Genomic DNA, 19,792 nt, shown 5'->3' on the forward strand with positions numbered 1-19,792 from the left:
TCCCTTTCTAGAAGCTGGAAAGACACTTTGCCTTTTTATCTATCTACCTTCGACCTCATGTTATACTTAATTGTGTTTATGAGTCTTATTTTTCCTTCCTGACTATCAACTCTCCAAGAGACAGGACTATCTCTTATTTGCTTCTGTGGTCCCCTTGACATCTCCCTGTGGTCATGGGTGCTTGTTGCCTATGTTTGCTAGAAGCAAGAATGTATATTCTGGGATTAAAAATTAAGCTTTTGGGGAATAGATAAGGCTCACTGTAGGTCCCTCAGCTGGTTCTGGCTGTAGAGTTGCTTTTAAAAAGAGACTGGCCAGAGTGTGAGCCACTTCTGCAGGCAGAGAGACCTCTGCTCTCTCCTCAGTCACAGCTGTCAGCTCTGTCCAGATGCCTGATGGACTCACCAGCCTTGGCTTCTCGGCCCTGTCTAGATTTATACTGTGGGCGAATCTCTTCTGACCTCAGCCTGTTTCCCTAAAAATCAGTTTCTTCCTTGTCTAAATTGATGTAACTGTTCATCTTCTCTGATGGTTCACCTGACTTGAATCCTTAACCTTTTTCTATTCAGGCTTGTCTCACCAGCATCCTTATCCCGACATGCTACTGCGATGCTACAATTACAGAAGACAGAGTTTCTCAACCTCAGCACTATTGACATTTTGGGCTGGATAATTCTTTGTTGTGGGAGGCTTCCCTGTGTGTTGTCGGATGTTTAGCAGCATCCCTGGGCCTCTCCCCACTAAATTCCAGTAGCAACATCTACCCCCAGTTACAGTAACCAAAAATATCTCCAGACATTGCCAAATGTCCCAGGGGGCACGACATTGCATCTGGTTGAGAACCACTGACATAAGGCTATACCCAGGGATCTTTGAGATCAGTTAGATTAATCCCCCTTCTCTCATTTCACAAGCAAGGTCACTGAGGCCTAGAGGAGGGAAATGAGTTGCCCAAGATCGAACCACAGATTGGCAGTGATGAAGGCCATAGACTTTGTATCTTTTCTCTCTTAGTCCAGTGCTTTTCCTTAGCATGGTGAAATCTCCTTAAAGGACAGTCAAGTAAAGTGAAAAGGTAGTGACTTTGGAGAGAGACAAACTGGGGTTAGAATGGAGATCAAGTGATTGGTTGGCTGCATGACCTTGGGTTCTGAACCACTCTGAGCTTCCATTTCCTCACATGCAAAGGAGGGGTGATAAATTCCCACCTCACAGAATTGTGTTGGGGACTAAATGAGATGTTTGTAAAGCTCTAACATCTTACCTGGTATGCAGTTAATCTAAGTAAATGCTGGTTGCCTCCTCTCTTGTATGTAGTGCTATAAAAATGGCAAGCCTACTATGGAGGAGAAGTTAGAGTTGTTGCCAGCAGGACTCAGTGCCTGTGGAAGATAAGGCTGATAGGCAGTGCTTTCCCAGTGGACACTGTTAAAAATGCAGGTAGTGGAATTTGGTGTCTATAATGGAAACAGCCAAGTAGTTTTCCAGTTTGGAAAATAACTGGCTGTGTTGAAAGCTGACTCACTTGACAGAGTGGTTTCCTCTCCCCCTCTCTCCTGAGGATGCTCCTCTGATGATTATATCTTATCTCTTAACATCCTGTGTCTCTTTCTTCCCCCAGCAGAATGTTATTATTACAAACATGCCTAAAGGGTAAAAAGGAGCATTTAGAGCCCAAGTTGAGGACTGTATCCTAGCCTTCCCTTGTATCAGATGAATATTATGGTATTTTCTCTCCTGGAGATTTGACTGCTCTCAGGTCACCTGGGTTCTGGTGTTAGTCTGGCCACAGACAACCCTAATATGATGCTTTGAAATTCTCACAGTTTTCGTGATGAGCACTCTTTTATCCCCAGGGTGGCCTGATTGTAGTGGTTCTCAATCCTGGCTGCACATTTTAATCACCTGAAAGTGCAAAACAGAACAACAACAACGAAACGGCGACAACCGTGCGTGTGCACGGTTGTGTATTTGGAGATGCATCTCGGGCATTGGTGATTTTGTTTAAAGTTCCCTGCGTGACTCCAGTGTGCATTTAGGGTCAAGAGTCACTGCCTATTTTGACACCAGATGTCCCATATCTTTGATAGGAAAATGAGGCTCAGGTAGTTAATTTTCTTGTCCTAGGTTGAAAAGGCAGGAGGAGGAGAAGCCGGGTATTGTGAATCCTGATCTCGTGTACTGGCCTTTCCACTTTCCACTCTAGTACATTACTTCTCTGCTCAGGGTGTGATCTGGAAACTTCAAGAAACAAAACTTGTTTGAAAAATACAAAGCACTATATTAGGGTTATTTGTCAGTGGCCAGACTCACACTAGAACCCAGGTTACCAGATGGCGGTAAAATCTCCATGATCCCAAGGGAGAAGATGTTATTCTAGTCATCTGATAGGAGCAAAGAAAGTGGCTTCTTACTCAAGAACCTCAGTTTTCTTATCTGTAGTGTAGGATAGGAATGGACCTCTGTAGACGTGCTTTCGTAGAGGGAACATTAGCATTTGGTAAGGAAGGAACTTGCCATCTTGTCTCTCGATGAGGACAGGTTGATTTTTGACACTATTTTAGTGATGTTCACGCCCATTTGTGTAGGGCCTTGTTGACCCTCTCTTAGCGTGTATCAGAGTGTTACTCAGCAGATAACCTGAATAGGGCTGTAAAAGGTGCAAAGATAAAGCAAGGAATGTTAGAGGCTATATATTTCGACTTTCACACCAGTGGCATCTCCTCAACCGGGGTTTGTTCCGACTCCAGGGGCAGCCTAATCCTACCCTGGGGATACTTTGACCATTGGGAACTCCTTGTTTAGTCCCAGAACTGATCCTGGTCTTGTCCGCACAGAAAGCTAGCTCCACTTCCTGGAACAGCCACGAGGATCCTTCTCCAGGCTGACCCAACTATTCTGCAGGGGATCTGCTTTTCAGTTCCCTTTCCAACCTGCTTGCTGCTCTTTAGCCTGGATCTATTTTAAAGGAGCCCAAAGTGACTCTTGCTCATCTTCCCCTTTTCGGCTAATCCTGTCTGGATTAGTGATCACTCATGCCCCAAGAGGATAGATCGGCTTTCCCAAAGGTGTGGCAGGTGTAGCTTGAACCATTCCATTTTCAGTTGCTCTGGTATTACAGCAAGGCAGAGAACTCTTTGCCTGTGATTTTCCTGTCCACCACGTATCATAACCTGGTTAACAGGGAGATGAGCAACGTAAAGCCTTTGGATTCCAGGCAGAATCTCGGCTCTGTTACTTACAAGACTGTGAGGAGGTTGTGATATCTCTTTAAGTCTGAGATTCCTCATCTCTTAGCAGGCCACTGTCATGATATAGAAGATATGAAGTGTGGTTAACATAGTAAGTGCTCAATGCATGGTAACCCGTGCTCTTGTAGCCATTATGATCATTATCCCAACAATTTGATGGTAAGGTGACAGAGATCAGTTTTCTCCATGTGGCAGCTGGTGCTAAGCGCTTCTTCATTCAGAAGCACCCTAGATGCTGGAGGTGACTGCAGGTGGGTCTGAACAGTGACTGGAGCTTCACACAAGTCTGCTAGCTTCCTTCCCTTCCCCCAGCCCTTTTAAACCATGGCAGTCGCTGCCTGAAGTGCCACTGTTATTTGAGACCTCTGACCCCTGCTAATGTGCAAAGTCCCCTGGGAAAGAAAGCACTTGAAGCCGTTCTTAATCACTGGTATTTAAGTGTCAACAAATGAGTGAAAGAATAGATTTCAGGCAGGAAGGCGGGGTGGGGGGGGTGGGGGGGTGTCATGTGGTCTGAGGGCCAAGATTATCTATTTATAAGGCTGGTCTAGATTTGGTTTTGGTTGTGACCTACACATCACAAATATACCTGGACTCCAACTTGGGGATGTCTGGAAGACATCCCCTGTGAGCCATCTGGTTCCCTAGGGGTACTGTGACCACTGCAAGTTGAAGCTTGTTCCTTATGCAATTGGAACCATGGCCCTTGAAAACCAATACCATTCTGTCTTTTTGTTGCTGTTATCTTACTTGGATGAATAACTCACAATGATGTAGTTCATCTGAAATGACTTGTTTAAAGAGCTGTTTGTGAGTCAGTAGTATTGGTCACCATTAAAAATGCACTGAACTTAGGCTTAGCAATAAGAAAATAACAGTTTAGAGCTCTTGCTTCAGAAATGGCACAAAAATGGAATGGACAAATATGAAAAGTAGATAATGGATCCACAGTGATTTAATTCTTGGTGATATTTTCATTTTATGCAAATAGCAAAAGAAAGAAAAACCTGGCTATTTGAAAGAAAAACAGGAACCAAGAAAAATATTTAGTGTTTGATCAAGCAAAAATCCTTTCACACATCTGCCAAGAGAGTTAAAACAAATAGAGATGTTAAATAAAAGGCCCAGGTACCAAAGAGCAAAATTTAATGAAAGCCAGAACTGTTAAGTATGGATTCCTGTTGAGAAAAATGTCAGTCTCTTTCAGAGTTTTCCCATTGCTCTATTTTTAAGAAAAGTGTAGTAAAAATACATAATACAAGTTAACTTTTTTCTTACTTTTGTTTTCCCCATCACCCCTCCATCGATGAAAAACATCTTCTGCTGGAGTCTTGGACACCCACATAGCATAGACCCTCATTTCTAGCATCAGTGGTCTCTTCCTGTCAGATCATGTTACTGGTGAGCTCACTGGCTGAAGAGGCATCTTACCAGGCCAAAGGCAAAAGGTCTTTGAAGCAAGTTGATGGTAGAGGGTTATTTCCAACTCCTCCGAAATGCAGACTCCCTAATGGTGGCTCATATCAGATTCTGCAGTGGTAGGTTAAGGGTTGGGAAAGATCTGGTGAGAGGTCAAGGGATGCAGAGGACACCAGCTGGCAGTAGCAAAAAGTGACAATCCATCTTGAGGGTCCTGCTTCACGTACCATGCCCACATTGACACGTGAGAGACTGAACAACAGCACTTGAGTTGAAAGGGCAAAGAGTTTGATGGTTCTTTGCTATGGCTGATGAAAGGAGGATGGAAGAGACATAGAAATGGTGGGTGTCCACAGAGAGAATCCACGGATGAAGCCAGTCATGCTGCCCCCACTTGTAGGTAGGCTCCAAAACCTTTAGTTTGTCAATTGCTAATGATAACCCGTAGCAGAGAGACTGGATAGAAGTAGGGAGTAAGGGAACAAGCCAGAATATGGTTATCAATGAGAGCTGATGACACATGGCACGCACTGAATCATGCACCTAGGAGAGTGGCTGCTGGAGAGCTGAAAGCCGATTGCACCAAGAATGAGAGTTGGGATCTCCAAGATAGCTATGTGCCTGGACCCACCTCCCCAAGACCGCAACCGAAGTTGTAGTCAGCCTGGATTTCTCTCCATAAACCCTGTCACTTCTCCAATCTTGTTTTCATTCAGGTTGTAGTCACAAACATGGGCTTGTTGATTCTGGTCATTGGAATACAATGTCCTCATTCTGTCTTAGCCAGGGGGAAGGTTGGCCTCCTTAGGTGAGAAGTTGGGGTCAGGAATCTTAAGGTCCCCCAGTGTTATTATCAACTTATTCCATCTCCCTATCCTCCTTCAAATCATTCAGCCTTGGGCATTTTACTTTCTAAAGATGACAGAAGGTTATCTGGCTACCTGCTAAAACAACACTTTTCTATGGACATAAAAACTCAAGTTTTCTAGGTCACCAAAACCCTACGTTTCATACTTGGTCTCTCAATCGTAGGACAGGGCACACCTGGGAAGGTTCTATTGCTTGTGGGCTTTGATGAAGCTTCCCCTTCCAAAGTTCTTCCATCAGCTTTCTTTTGCATTTAGCTTGTATCACATTTCCCCCCTCCACACCAGACGCTCTGAAGAGAGAGTCTATTCTACAATGGGGTTCCTGCTCAGATGTCAAACAAGTGACAGGTGAGAATCAGGGGTGTTGTCTCCCTGGATGTCTGCTCTTCTCAAGGCTCTACGTGGTTCAGGAGGCCGGTTGCCCTTCAGCCACCAGAGAGCCTTTGGGGCTTGAGCATAGCAGAAGGACACAGTCCTCATGGCTGAGCTTGACTCTGTGAAGAAGCACACCGTTCCACCTAAGGCCTGTGAGATGGCTGTTACACATTCAAAGAAGCTTTATCTGAGCCTCTGGCAATAACTGCACGAGTCCTCTTCTGACTGCACACCCGCCTTTACTTTCTCCGCCACCCTGGGTCTGAGTTGCTTCACACGTGTTCTCAACTAAGTCAGTGCCTAGGCAGTGCCCTGTGTGTGGGAGGCAGCCCACTCGTGCAACAGCATCGGTCTCCACCCACGGCTTGGGGCCGAGGTGTGGAGGGGAATCTGGAGAGCTCCCATGATGAATTCGTTTGAAGATTGCTTTTTTCCTCTTGCTTGCTTGTCAGGTGGAACGAACCTTGAATCTCCAATCTGAAAACTAAACTAAAAACTAAACTAAAGTGGGATGGGTCGGGAGTTGGGAGTAAGAAGGAAAAGGAAGGGGCCTAACAGAACCTGCAAACCATGGATATTAATAAGAAAAAATATATAGTGCACACACTAAGACGCATGAATAACCGAATTCAAAGAAAACAGGACAGCTTCCTCATTAGTACGCCAGTGACTCCGTGTTCAGAGACACAGGCTCTATGTAACAGGGTTATTCTCCCCTTATTGCAGTACAGTGTTATTTGTCAACCTCACTTAGCAAACGGAAAAGGGTGAAAGAACATCAGCAAAGGAAGGAAAAGGGGCCGCAAAATGGTTTCTCAATCCTTCAGGAAAATCTGTTGAATTATCCTCCTTGTGGTCATGGTGGTTGGTGGCGGTGGCATTTCATTTTGTTGTTTTTGGCACTGAAGGGTTTGGGATGGAACTGGGGGAGGCTGGGCATACTCCCCAAGGGATCTCCGTCTGCTCCAGTTACAATCCGGTGGCTCCCAAGGGCATCCCTGAACTGTGGCTCATGCAGGGGATCGACTGCATGGACTTTGGGAAGTCATGGCTGATCACCCGGCCGTTCTCTCCACTGCCGCCACCGCTGGCTCCGGCCCCGCTGTTTCGGGGGAGTGTCGATGTCCGTATGGCTTCGTTGATGGATTGCTGTGGGATCAAACAGAAACCCTTTTCAGGAGGACCGGGGGTTCTTCCCCAGGTCCTTGGCAGTGATTGGCAAGGAGAATGAGTCAACACTGGACTTAAAATGTCACCCCACTCTCCTCCCCATTCAACTTTTTTCCAAATGTGGAATGCTAGTCTTGACTTCCCACGAACCCACAAAACTGTTATGTGGCTCTGGACAAGTCTGATCCCCTCTCTGGGCCTCACGTGCTCTTGGTTTAGTAAGGTGTGCTGGATTGGGTGATCTCTAAGATCCTTTCCTGTTCTTATATTCTGTGATTTCTAAAGGTACAACAGATCCATGGTAGTATTGTTGATAATAAACATATCAACACGACCAAGTAGAAGACTCTAGAAATGGGGTTTAGGAAACTTGGGTTTTAGCGCTGGTTCTGACATCAGCTCGTTGTGTGACCCTGTGCATGTTTCCTTATCTCTCTAGACCTTTTAAACCTCCATGTTTGTCAAAATGTAATTATCTATGCACCTACTGATTTTATTAGCAAGAATGGTACTATACTGCATGAAAAATGAGTTGAAATGTTAACAAAAAATTGAGGGTGTATCATTGTTAGCTGAACATTTAAAACGACCTCTGATTTACTTCTGAAAAAATGCTATCCTGCCTCTGGCAGTATGTGTTAAGGGAATGTTGGACTTGTTTGAATAATACAGTCAGCATAATGTAATTGGAAAGAAGCATGTGCTAAAGGAAGTGAGAATGAATTCCAAAGATCAATATCTGCACGTCATCTGCTTCCCATCAGCACATGTAACCTGTACTTCTAAACCGACACATCAGATCAGGGCTACTGATTTGTGAAAGCCTGTGACTTCTAGAATGTTGGAATTCTAGATGTGAAAAGAACTCCAATGATCACCCCAGGATCAGATGAGTTAGAGAGAATGCTCAAGACCACAATCTGTCATTAGAACCATATCCTATTAGCCAAGAGGAAGTGTTCTGTTCCAAGATCCTTTGGAGAAAGAAACTTCATGACATCAAATTTAAACCCTCTTCCTATCACTTCCAACTTCCCGTTGAAAGATACCTATAGAAATTTTGAGGTAGGGCATAGTTTAGTTTAGTTTCTTGGTGGGAATCAACACAAAGGAGAATGAGTTGAGGGGTATATGAGTTGAGAGGTTTCTTTCTCTAAGATCAACCTACCCATCCTTCAAGACTCAGTTTGTTCCTACCTCTTTGAAGTTGTCTTAGGCTGCCCCAGCAAGTCCTGCCCCCCACCCCTGCCAGTACTCATGCATTATATATTCGCTTGCAATGATTCTGCTTCAGGTATGTAACTTCCGTCTTCTCTAAGAGAACTAACTGTCTGGAGAAGGGCAAGAGCCGTGTCTTCTCAATCCTTAGCTACCTGCCAGCGTGTCTAGCATGTTATTAGAGGCCCAATAGATATCCTTGAATTTGTCTAAGAAAAGCCAAACACGTAGGGCCATTCTCAAAAAGTTGATGCCTTCCTCTTTTGCACATTGGCATGATTCTAGTGATCAGAGAAATCAGTCAACCTACTGTGGCCTCACGGATGTAAACAGGGCAGTTTTGACCCAGTTGTTACTCTTTCTGCCATACTGTGCTGGGAGGATCCTCTTATTACTGGCAGTTCTGACAGTGTTTTAAAATATTCTTTCTTTTAAAAAATCCATGATTCAGCCAGATCTGCCCCATATGATGCTCCACCCACATGGGTTCTCTTTCCTCTTCTGACTCCTGGATGTGATTTATGTACATTCTGCCTGGTTGTCCTTCACTGAAGAGGAAGTGTGACCTGGATAGCATTCTTCTAAGTCCAGGTCACATAAGCACCACTGTGATGCTCTATGGGGGAAAGGTGAAAAGAAAACATGAGGAATTCATGGTTACTTATTCTCACTTTTAAAATGTTGAAAAGAAAATAACTTTTTATTTTCGTGTGTGGGCAGCGTGGAACCTTCTATGGATTAGCTTGGAATGTCTATCTTCTGAGTTTTCTTTGCCACGCCCCTTTAATTAAAAAAAAAGGTTTAAAGTTCACACAGATCACCCCGGGCTTTGTTTCTCAAAAGGTCTCACATATTTCCGTAATATTCCATGGAGGTTGGTGGTACTTGACAAATTCACCTTAAAGGAGAAGGCTGGTGTCATCATCTATTGGTGCCTATCAAAATCTGAGATAATTTAAAACCAGGCATGTAGCTAAAACCCTCCAAGTTTACATCATTCAGAATTGGTTTTCAAGGAAGGTGAAGGATTCTCAGAGGTCAGTGACTCCATACTGCCACTGATGGTGGGGATTACCTGCTTACTGGCTTTCTTTCTAATCTCAGGAGAAGGGAGGAAAAGAATCAAAACTTTGGAGTGGGAAGCACTGCTAAAAATGACTATTTCACTAGTTCTCAAACTTGGCCACACGTTGGTATCATCTGGGGAGTTCTGGGGAGAAAAAACACTGATGCCTGAGACCTACCCCAGGGATGCTGACTTAATAGGTATGGTGTGTGGCCTGGACATCTGGAGTTTTAAAAACTCCCCCAGGTGATTTTAATAGGCAAGCAAGGTGGAAACACGCTGATGGCGTTGATTTCACTTTATAGAGAAACTGAGGACTTGTTACTGACTTGCTTCAAGTTACAGTTATCTGTGACCTAGGGTCAAAGTGGATGGCCTCCTGACTGTGGGGCCTCCTCCCCCCTGTAGCTAACCAGTTGTAAGCTGATGTCATTTCTCCCCTTGCCTCTAGGAACTGAGGTTCTCTCCTGTTCATCCTTGACATTCCAGCCATTCTTTAAGTTCATCCGTGTAAGTTGTTTTTGAAACTGATACTCAGCAAAGGGTGAGTGAAAAGTCCAACCTCAGAGTCCCCCGAGTTGGTGTTTCAGAGACTCATTTCTCCAACAGTGATTACTTCCTAACTTCTCAGCTACTTGCTTTTCTAAGAAAAGTCTGCCCAGCCTCTGCCTGTCATAGAACAGCCTAATAAAAGCTCAGCCCTGGGTGATGACCTCATCCTAGCTTGCGTGCTAAGAGCCAGAGGGACCGCCTGCCGTGGAGGATGCCCCCCTCCTCCGCCTGACCGTGTCACTCAGCTGCGCGTTAATTGCAGGGAAATGTGCAAAGCCTCAATGTGTGGTTTCGACACAGCCCGTGTCAGCACAGCCACTACAATTATGAAAAGTCAGCGGCTCTCCTGGGGGTGGGAGCGGCTGGGGATTATTTCTTTGGGGGAGCAAGGTGGTGAATAATAAACACCCTGGTTGTCCTTAATATCAACTAAGGGCTCAGGTTCCTGTCTGTTTTCCTGGGCAGAGGGGAGGGACAGGGCGTCTGAGACTTTATTCAATTTGGAGTATGTCTTGGGTTTTATATTTTTGCTATTGTATGACAGTTTCAATTATACTGAAATGTTGTGGTTGCCTGAAGTCCCTCTCTGAGTCCCCAATTCTTCCATGCTCTCCTTTTCCCTCAGTCTTCCTGTGTGCAGTCTCCCTGGCTTTCCACTCATTTCTGGGCAAGAGTTCTGATCTTTGGGTCTGTGATACTTGTGCATCCTTCGGTAGCAATTGTCTTCCCCTGGTTAATTCTTTTCCTGTTTCAAGTCTGTTAACATCAGTTTCTCAGGGAAGCCTCTCTGTCCTGCCCCAGACTCCATTCCCCGATCAGGACTTGAGAGCATGGAGCTTTTTCTTCAAACACTCATTGAACATATACGTATTTGCTTGTTTCTGCCTTCCAATTAAATTCTCAGCTTCCTGAAATCAGAAGTTGTGCCGGGTTTGTTCCTGACTGTATCCCCAATGCTGAGCAATGCCTAGCAGGCAGTGGTGCTCCATATGTCTCTGTGGAAGGACTGCCTGCAGGGTGCCTTCCCACCATCCCTGTGACACTTGTTCTGTGTCCTGCTCATGTGACATCGAAGGGGAAAGGGTCTCAATAATGCACAAGCAAAGGATCACATCCCACAGATGGCCTCAGCAGCTAGATCAGGCAAACCTAAGGATAAGGGCTGCATCTTATTTGTCTCTGCACTGTGGGCAGGGTTTTGACAGGAGGTAGTAGGTGATAAAAATTATCTGTTGCCATGTGGTTGGGGAGGAGAGAGAAATTTATGAGAAGTAGCTTGGCTGGTACCAAGAACCCAGGCTTTGCAGGGGCCGTGCTGGAGGTCTAATTCCTGTTCCTCCAGCTCCGAGCTTATGTGAGCTTGTTGGAGGAACTACTTTGCTTCTCTGAACCTGTATTTCTTCATCCTGTTGAATTGCAAGAACAGGGTTAATGAAAATGTATTTAAAGTGCTTTGAACATGGAAGTTACTGAAAAGATGTCTTTCCTTTATTCCTTCCTTCCTTCTCTCTCCTTCCTTCCCTTCTTTCTCTTTTCCACCCCTTCTTCCTCTTTCTTCTCTTTTTCATGCACAGTGGGGAAGGGCTCCTTATACACTCTTGAGAAGTAAGAGGCTGATCATGAACTAGGTTTAGGGGCTCCAGGTCTTAAGAGTTGGCCACATACTGTGACTAAGGAAAGAAACAAGAGGGAAGATTCTTGCCAGAGGCCCTGGACACTGTCATTGTGGTCCAGTGAGGCTGGAGACTGCACTTCTGGAAAGAGTTAATCTGCCTTTGGAGAAGGCAAAGTACAGAATGATAAAGAGAACTGCAAACCTGGAAAGTCTGAGAGGCAAGCAGAATGTGTTCACTTATCTCCTTTGGATAAGAGAGAAGTTGATGGAGCTTTGAAAATTAAGGGTTGGGTTAACTAATAAGGACCGTAGAGGCATCTTTTCTGCAGGTGGAAGATTAATAATTCTATTAGGAGCCTCGGTGAGTTGGACAGAAGTTATGCCAATCAATGGAATTAACTATAGAAGACTGTGATGAAAGACCTTGCATTAATCATTCCAAGAGATCAAGAGATCCTGATGTTGGCTCCTGAGAAATTCAATATTTTCTTTGGAAACGGAAGGGTGAGAATGTCTCCCAGAAGTTAAGACATGATGCAGTGGCCTCTTATAAGGATTCTTGTCTTTACCTGAATGTTGTGACTTCAGCAGTGAAGGTCAACATTGTACAGGTTTAAGAGGATCTTAGTCATTAGCCCCCCTGGTACCACCACCTGGCACTGACTATGTTTAGTGGGACATGGTCATCCCATAGTAAGGGCCGGAAGTCCAGCTTTCCTGCTTGGGGATGCCTGGTCTCATCAGATCTTGTGAGTACAAACAGATGGGAACAAAGGCACTTTGGATGGTGTTGTGTGTGCTTCCAGGCTGGGTGGTGTTGATGGTTGTGTTTGCTTAACCTAACAGCAGCTCCTTCCAATGCCTCAGTTCATCCTCCAAGAGATTTTCTGTAGATACAATTCCACATTAATTTTTACTAATACTTACCCTATGTATGTGGGATGTCCAAAGAGAAATCAGACACACCTTCTTACCTTAAGGAACTGACAATCTCTGTAGCTTAAAAAAACCTAGGACATATAAGTAGGGACTATAAAAGGGAAGTCTTAAGGAGGCTGTAGCTGGCCACTAATAATAATATATTATTATTATAAATTCTAGCTATTATTATTTATTGAGGGCTTACTGTGGCCCAAGCATTTTGCAGAGCCCTTCATATCGATTTTTTCATATAATCCATAACAGTTATATGAGATATGTACTAGCTCCATTTTATAGAAAAGGAGGATCAGAGAGCTACTGAAACTTGTTCAAGATGACACAGTTAACATGAGGAGCAGGCAAGATTTGTGGTCAGACATTCAGTCTCCAGAGCCTTGCTTTAGACCCTACACTGCAGTATGTTCTAGGGGAGTTCCTATGAGGCCAATCCTGCGACACTGGTTTGTGTCATGGCCCATGGGGAAGGTTTTGGAGGGTTGTAAAAGTTTTGCTCACCCAGTTCATCTCCTGTTCCCCTTGCTGCCTCTGGAGTAAACTTTCCTCACTTTGGAGGGAAAGATAGGAGAGTCTTTAGGCTTATGTTTTGGATGGAGTAGGCAAAGAAACCTTCTTAGGTTCTAGGAGACTTTGTTGTGTCCAGCCAAGCTCCTTGGAGGTCTACACTGCGTTTAGGATCTGAGGCCCATGCTTTTGCTGTGCTTTGTCCTTTCTGAGAGGACCTGGATTTGAATGACCTGGTCAAGGGTAGGATGGAGGTGCTCCTAGGTTCCCTGGCTGAATACCATCACATTACCATCCCTTCATTATTCCTTGTTATTATATCTTGGGAAGTTGCCTTTTAAATGGGTCCTATGGGACAGAAAACAGGGAGAGGGATTGACCTGCATAAAGGCACATGGGTGGAAAGCGTGAGATTCTAGGAGAGCAAATCCCACTGATGAGTCCTCTTAGTCTAGTCAAGTCAAGGTAACAGCCTAGGGTTCATTGCTCAGAATGACTGTGCTTCTTTCCACTTCTGTTGGTTTGAATCCCACTTGTCCTTCCTCTTAATTTTCTGGTTCTTCCTAGAAGCCTCCTCTATTTCCTCCCTCCCGTATATCCCTATAGGCCTTCCTCTCTATGTCACAGTTTGGTTCCTTGGGTAGTTTTTCTGTCACTCTTTGTTAAAAATGCTGAAGGTTACAGATTGTGTCTCAGTGCTCTCTTCCTCCTCAGGATGTCTTGCTTATGGTGTTGCTCACATGAAGAACACTTCCTTCCAAAAATATTTTCTTACTGAAACTAAATGATGACATGTGAGGGGCCTTCAAGGTCATTTAATCCAAACTCCCTTTGGATACTTGAATCTATAGCCTTGTCAAGAATGATTCAGCCTCTATGTGTATACCTTGCTGCTTATTGGGATAATCCATCCCATTTTGGGGTAGGTAGCTCTGAAAGAAAAGTAGATCTCACTTACTGTGTTCATATCTGTTCTCCATAGCTTTTAGTCCTTAGTTCTTGTTGTATACTTTGCGACCCCACAGAACTAATATGTTTCCTTTCCGCCCTGAAAAATCTTCATGTTTTTACAGACAGCTCTAATATCTTCCATAATTCTTCTCTTTTCCAGTTAGTTGCCTTCAGCTATATTTGATGTAGTTTTGGGTCATCTAATCAATGTGCTTACCATTCTGGGGGCATGATCCTCTTTGCCAAAGTCCATCTTACCATGTGGTGGCTGAGAAAAGACCTCCCTCACCGAGCATGGCAAGATTGTCCACCTTGTAGAGGGAGGATACCAACCCGCCCCCACCCCACCCCATCTTGGGAGCTACACTTCAGTTAACATGACCTCAGGGAGAATCTACTTTGTAGCAATCACTCTTGCCTCACACTATCTTGAATGCCCACTTAACCGCTAACTTTTCATCTCAGCCCCCATCTCTGGCTGATGCATTTGTTTTCTCAGGCCTTATGTTTACCCTGACACGTGCCATCTTCTTTCTTCTCTCACCTCTGTGGCTTTTCCTGTCACCTTCCTCAAAACAGCTTCCTGTCATCCCATGCCTCGGGTTGACCTCAACCTCCTGCCACTCCCCACCCTTTCTAGTAAAAAGACTCCCAGAAAACCCAGCTGTATCACAGAACAAGTTAGGAAAAAGGCCTGGGAAGACGATGCCACCTTCATCCGCTTGGATTCGCTACGCGATTTGTAGCAGAACTCGATTAAGGCAACCAGCATGGCTAGTCCAAGTCCTCCGATCAGGATGTAGAACACGCCGGCCACATTGCTGAGGCTCAGAGCACTTGTCTTGTCCTAGGAAGAGGAGGGGGTGGGGGGAGAGTCAAGTGAGCCAAGGGGCTAGAGACCATCCAAGAAACAGCATTTTAAAACACATACACTCAACCCCATCACCCTCTTTAACATTCACAATAGTTGGAAAGGCTTTGTATTTATTGACAGTGTGTTAAACATTTCCCAGGAAAAAATATATGCATGTGCGAGCATATGTGTGTATAACAATTTTTCGAGCATCTCTGTTTACATTTAATGTATAGTTAGATTTCCCCTCCTCCCCAATGCACTTTTGAGGGTGGGAGATGACACAAGAAGTCAGGGCAGCTTCTACCAAGATCTGCACGCTTGCGCTTACTCCATTCTTTCAGGAAACTGTGTCCCTTCCTTTTCAGCTCAGTTCCTGCCCCAACCTCATGGCTGCTCAGCAGCGCGTTGGCCTTGCTTATTGTTTATGCCTGTTGAGTGTTTTTCTGCGAGTTGGTACTTAAAATGAACTTTCTCCTAGATGTGCATTTGAATTCAATGTAATAAGACAGTTATTGTATGTATAATAAAGATCAACAAATGTATACCTTTAACTTACTGTGCTGAGTCCCAATTGAGGGAAAAAGAAAACTGAGGGTCTTGTAATAGAAAAAAGGCACTGAGATAGAGAAAAATGGCTCTATTAAATCCTAATAATTATGCTTAATTGGAGTCATTTTTCTCGTGGAGGTGCTTGCTGAAAAACACTGTAGGCAGACTCAGGTAGCTGAATTTAGAAAGCTCTGTTGCCTGGACTAAAACATCTTGCACTGGTTCTGGATGAACAGGATCGTGGAACAGGGTACTTAATTCCTAGGGTCATGGGGACAAGTGTCCATGTTCAGTAGGAGGTGGACAGAGCTCATTTCGTGGAGCCTGAGAAAGGTCATTGGTTAGTGAGACCATCCCTGAGTTCTGTCACCTCTAGTGGGGTTCAAAAGTGGGGGACTGAGGGACAACATCTCCCCAGGTGGTGAGAACAACCAAACAAAACTGCTGGTCATGGGAGCAGGTAATGGCTTGGGGAGAGGGGGATCAATCAAACTCTTGACACAGGCAAGAGAACATCTTTAAATCTTAGAAGCATACTCATCCCCAGATGTCACAGTGGCTTGAACACCTTTGTTTATATTGTTTGCTCAGGTACAAATTTCTCATCAAATCAAAATGAAATGCATGCTTCAGCTGGCACAGGCACACGGCATGGTTGGTAGGTTGGTTGGTGGCACTGGGTGGGATAAAGCTTTTACATCTCTCCATGTGTTCTTTTTCAGGTGGTTGTAGGCGAGCCATGCAAAAGGTGAAATGTCATGTCCTAGGGACTGCTCTGACATCTGCCTATTGGAATCTGGGCGTGGGGAAAGGGGTCAGTAATTGACCAAGTCAGTGGCCTCTGCCCTAGTTCTACTCGGTGCATTGTACAGGATTCAGCAGGGCTGAGCTTGGGGACTGCAGCTGGCAAATAGCAGCATCCCTTCCCTCCCCAGAAGCAGCCTGGGCCAGCAGAGCTGTAGGATTATCTAAAGCATACCCCTCTGGTGGCTTCCTGTACTGCTAAAGCAGATGGTTCTTGAATATGGGTTACACTTGGCAAGGCATAGTCTGGCTTTGGAAGCAGTGGAAATGATTAGTCAAAGGGGTAGAATTTCTCCTCCTCTGGTATCATGGCCTGATAAAGGAAATGTGCAAAAATGAGTTTGGTGCTTGGTTCAAGAGTTGGCTGAACAAATAAATTCCCACTTGGCCTGATTTTTCAGAATGCTCAAAATGTCTCCCTCTTTGTTGTTTGGGAGTTCTGTAATTCTGCTGGAAAGTAAGTCTTTAGACTTTTTGGAGGACTTATGGTTTATAGAAGTTCCTATAAAACTCTTCTGTGTGGTGGGGAAGCATGTTCATATCTTACCAGCTCACACCTTAGAAAAGAGTGGTTGACAGTGAAGCTCAGAGAGAATGGATGGGGAGAAGGCCTGGGGGAAGGTGGTAGACAAGAAGGCCGGGAGGAAAGGATTGAGTCCCGCTGACTTCACCAGCTGATCAGCCTTTCAATAGCCGAAGTGCATCTTGCCTCCTGGTCACCAAAGTGGTTTCTGTTTCCTTCCTCATGGTCTTTTCAAGTTCACTTTGGTTGTGGATTGTCTTCATGGATAAGGGAGTGGTGGGCATCTTTTTTGTTGTTGTTACTCTCTTCAAAAATCCTTAAGAGGCCATCTGCCTCCCTGAATGTAAAAGGTGGAATGTCCATTTCTAATATATCTTGGAAGGAAGTATGGTCAGATCTTCATAGGGAAGTGAGAGTAGGAGGCATATTCTATGTATCTGCAGAAGGAGGAAGGTCCAATGACTGAGAATTTGATTATGTCTGGAGGTGGAGAGCATCCCTCACTTCTGAAGGAGGTCTCTCTGGTCCATGAGGATGGCAGTGTATGTTGGTGAGGGGACATATGCCAAACAAAGAGGGTAGCCAGATGGTATGGGCACTGACACCTCTTGCAGGACACAGTGCTACTGATCCGTCTTTATGTTCACACAATCCTGGGAAGACCTCTAGAATCAAGGGAGCACCTGGGCCCTATCACCACCAGTGTCAGAAAGCAAAGTTAGATGAAGCCCTACTGTCTAAATTTGTCATAATTTGATAGGATGTAGAATGAAGGGCTGATCTTGGTGTCTTCTTAGCCTTTGTAGTTGAGGAATTTACATTTAGGCAAGGTTTCTAATTTCCCTTATGTGTGCCATTGGCTTTTTTTTAAAAACATCTTTATTGGAGTATAATTGCTTTACAATGTTGTGTTAGCTTCTTCTGTATAACAAAGTGAGTCAGCTATACGTATACATATATCCCCATATCCCCTCCCTCTTGCATCTCCCTCCCACCCTCCTGGAGGCCCAAGGCCATAGCCTTCCATTGAGCTGCTGTTAATGACTCTCTTTGATTACCTCTGTTGGCATACGATGGGTATCCTGGGGCAGGAACAAAAATTCCTTTTATTTAAGGACCAGAGCTCTGATTCCTCTGTATCCATGTAAGAGGGGACTTTCTGACACATTTGTGTACAAACAGCCATGTTCATGTTTCATGAGGAAGCTACATGCTTCCCAGCTTTGACCAGGGAGGCGAAAGACAGGATCCTAGTCTCCTGAGCACCCTCTGGGAGACCCCATTCTCTTCCCCTCCCTTAGCAGCTGCACTCCCCAGAGCCAGGCAGCTTGTTGGTGGGTGTGAAAAACTCACAACTTATCTTCTGCCAGGAGCAGGGAGAGTGACAGTACTGAGAAGAATGACAGGTGAAAAGAAAAACAAAAATCCCATCTTTCAGAATTGTTGGGCTTGTTGTTATGGTGACGAGGCCCGTCCCTTCATCTGTTCCCCTTAACCTATTGTCTTGTTTTGTCACCTTCCCCATGTGCAAGAGAGATTTTTTTCTTTTTCATATTTTTCCTTGCTCTTCTCACATAATGGAGGACTGTCCCAGACTCCCTCTGTGTTTCTGAGCCAACATCCCTTCCAAGAATGCAGAGATGGCTTAAATCTTCATGGGCAGGGTTGAGCCAGGTCTGAGGCAGAGAGACTTGATGCTTTTTAATGGCATAAGTAGAAAGTTCTAAGGAGAAGCCAAGGTCTTTGGCCATAAGACCAGTCCTTCCTACGGAGACTGGTGCTGCCCATCACGTGAGGTCCACTAAATCTGGACCAAGCTTCAGGTTTCTCCAAATGCTTCTGTTCCTTCTTTTCTTCCTGGTGTGAGAGTTTGAACCCCCAAGAAGTAAAGGCTGCAGCTTCTGTTTTCCTCTGCCATCCACAGATTCTCTGATGTGTGTACAGCTGAAGTTTTAGGGGCTCCTGCAATCCATCCCATGCTGAATCTGTAACCTGACTTTGCCTTTCAGGGCCATAATAGTCCAACCCTTCTTCTACCTATTAGCCTTTTGCTCCAGTAGGCTTTCTCTTGTGCTTTTCCAAACCTTATAGTTTTGGCCTAGGTGCCATTTTCCTGAGTGGTTGCTTATTTCCTGGGAGTGGAGACTCAGTGGTTGGCCAAGCTCACTCACAAGCGAGGACCAAAGTGGAGGAGTTATGGAAGGTGGATTTGATTCAATCAAAGGAAGACCTTTCAGATCAATAGAGCTGTCCAAAGGTGGAAGGAATGCCCTGCTATGGAGAGTGGTGAGTTCCTCAAACATGGATGCATTCAGGAAGTAGCTGACAAGTTCATCTAAGGGATTCAAGCACTGGACAGAGAGTTAGACCAAGTGACTTTTGACATTCGTCCCAACCCCCAGAGATGCAAGGCAGCTAAGGAGTTCCTAGGGGGCCTGGGATCATGTCTTTTATAAGTTCTCCCTAGAGACTAACCTCTTTAGGATATGCAAAAAAAGAACTCTTGTTAATTGGCAGCTTCTGCTGTTCCATTTCTAATCTAGGCCAGTTCCCCAGCCTGCATAATTTCCCCAAGAGCAACACAGGATGAGAACTGGCCCATTGTACTAATAATTGGCAAGGCAAATTCTGCGAAAGTGAGGACTGTGGGGGCAGCTCTTCTCAGCAGCGTGTGCTCAGGGACCGGCTCCTGTACAGTGCACCGCAGAACCTCCTGACTCGAAACCAAACTGCAGCAGAGAACTCAGGAGTCCATGTGGGTTGTGGAAGGGAACCCAACTGCTGGTGGAGGCCTCTTCCAGAGTGGGAGGAATTTTCCAAAACAGAGGCACCAGTCTGAGGGTCAAGTGGGCGTGTGCATAGGGGGCCTTTCACTGTGAACTATCTGCCTGGACTATGCATTGGAGAGCTGGGGTCTTGTGTGTCAGAGGAAACTAGCGGAGCTTCTGGCTCACGGCCCCAGACAGTGTTTGAAAGGAAAAATCTTTGTTTCTGTCTAGTTCCTCCTCCTGGGGCAGTGATGGGAGATTTAGGATGTGTGGCTTAGGGACACTGGGCAGGGCCTAGGGTGTTGCAACATTTAGTCTCTGATCTGGGTCACTGCTGTATGTTGGATGTGTCATCTTGGAGCA

General features: G+C 45.1%; 1 protein-coding gene across 4 annotated transcripts in view; it reads right to left on the reverse strand.

The window, feature by feature from the left end:
* Positions 1-4,380: 4,380 nt before the first annotated feature.
* The window catches only part of GRIA1 (glutamate ionotropic receptor AMPA type subunit 1), a 306,641-nt gene continuing 291,229 nt past the window's right edge, over positions 4,381-19,792 (reverse strand). For all 4 annotated transcript variants that reach the window (XM_067032026.1, XM_067032027.1, XM_059061568.2 and 1 more), the window contains exons 15-16: positions 14,642-14,776; positions 4,381-7,084 (exon numbers count right to left, since the gene is read on the reverse strand). In XM_067032026.1, the coding sequence (XP_066888127.1) occupies positions 6,884-7,084; positions 14,642-14,776 (336 nt within the window). In that variant the 3' untranslated portion in view covers positions 4,381-6,883. The remainder of the gene's footprint in view (positions 7,085-14,641; positions 14,777-19,792) is intronic.

The sequence above is a fragment of the Kogia breviceps genome, chromosome 4 (assembly GCF_026419965.1).
Source record: "Kogia breviceps isolate mKogBre1 chromosome 4, mKogBre1 haplotype 1, whole genome shotgun sequence".
Classification (NCBI taxonomy): domain Eukaryota; kingdom Metazoa; phylum Chordata; class Mammalia; order Artiodactyla; family Physeteridae; genus Kogia; species Kogia breviceps.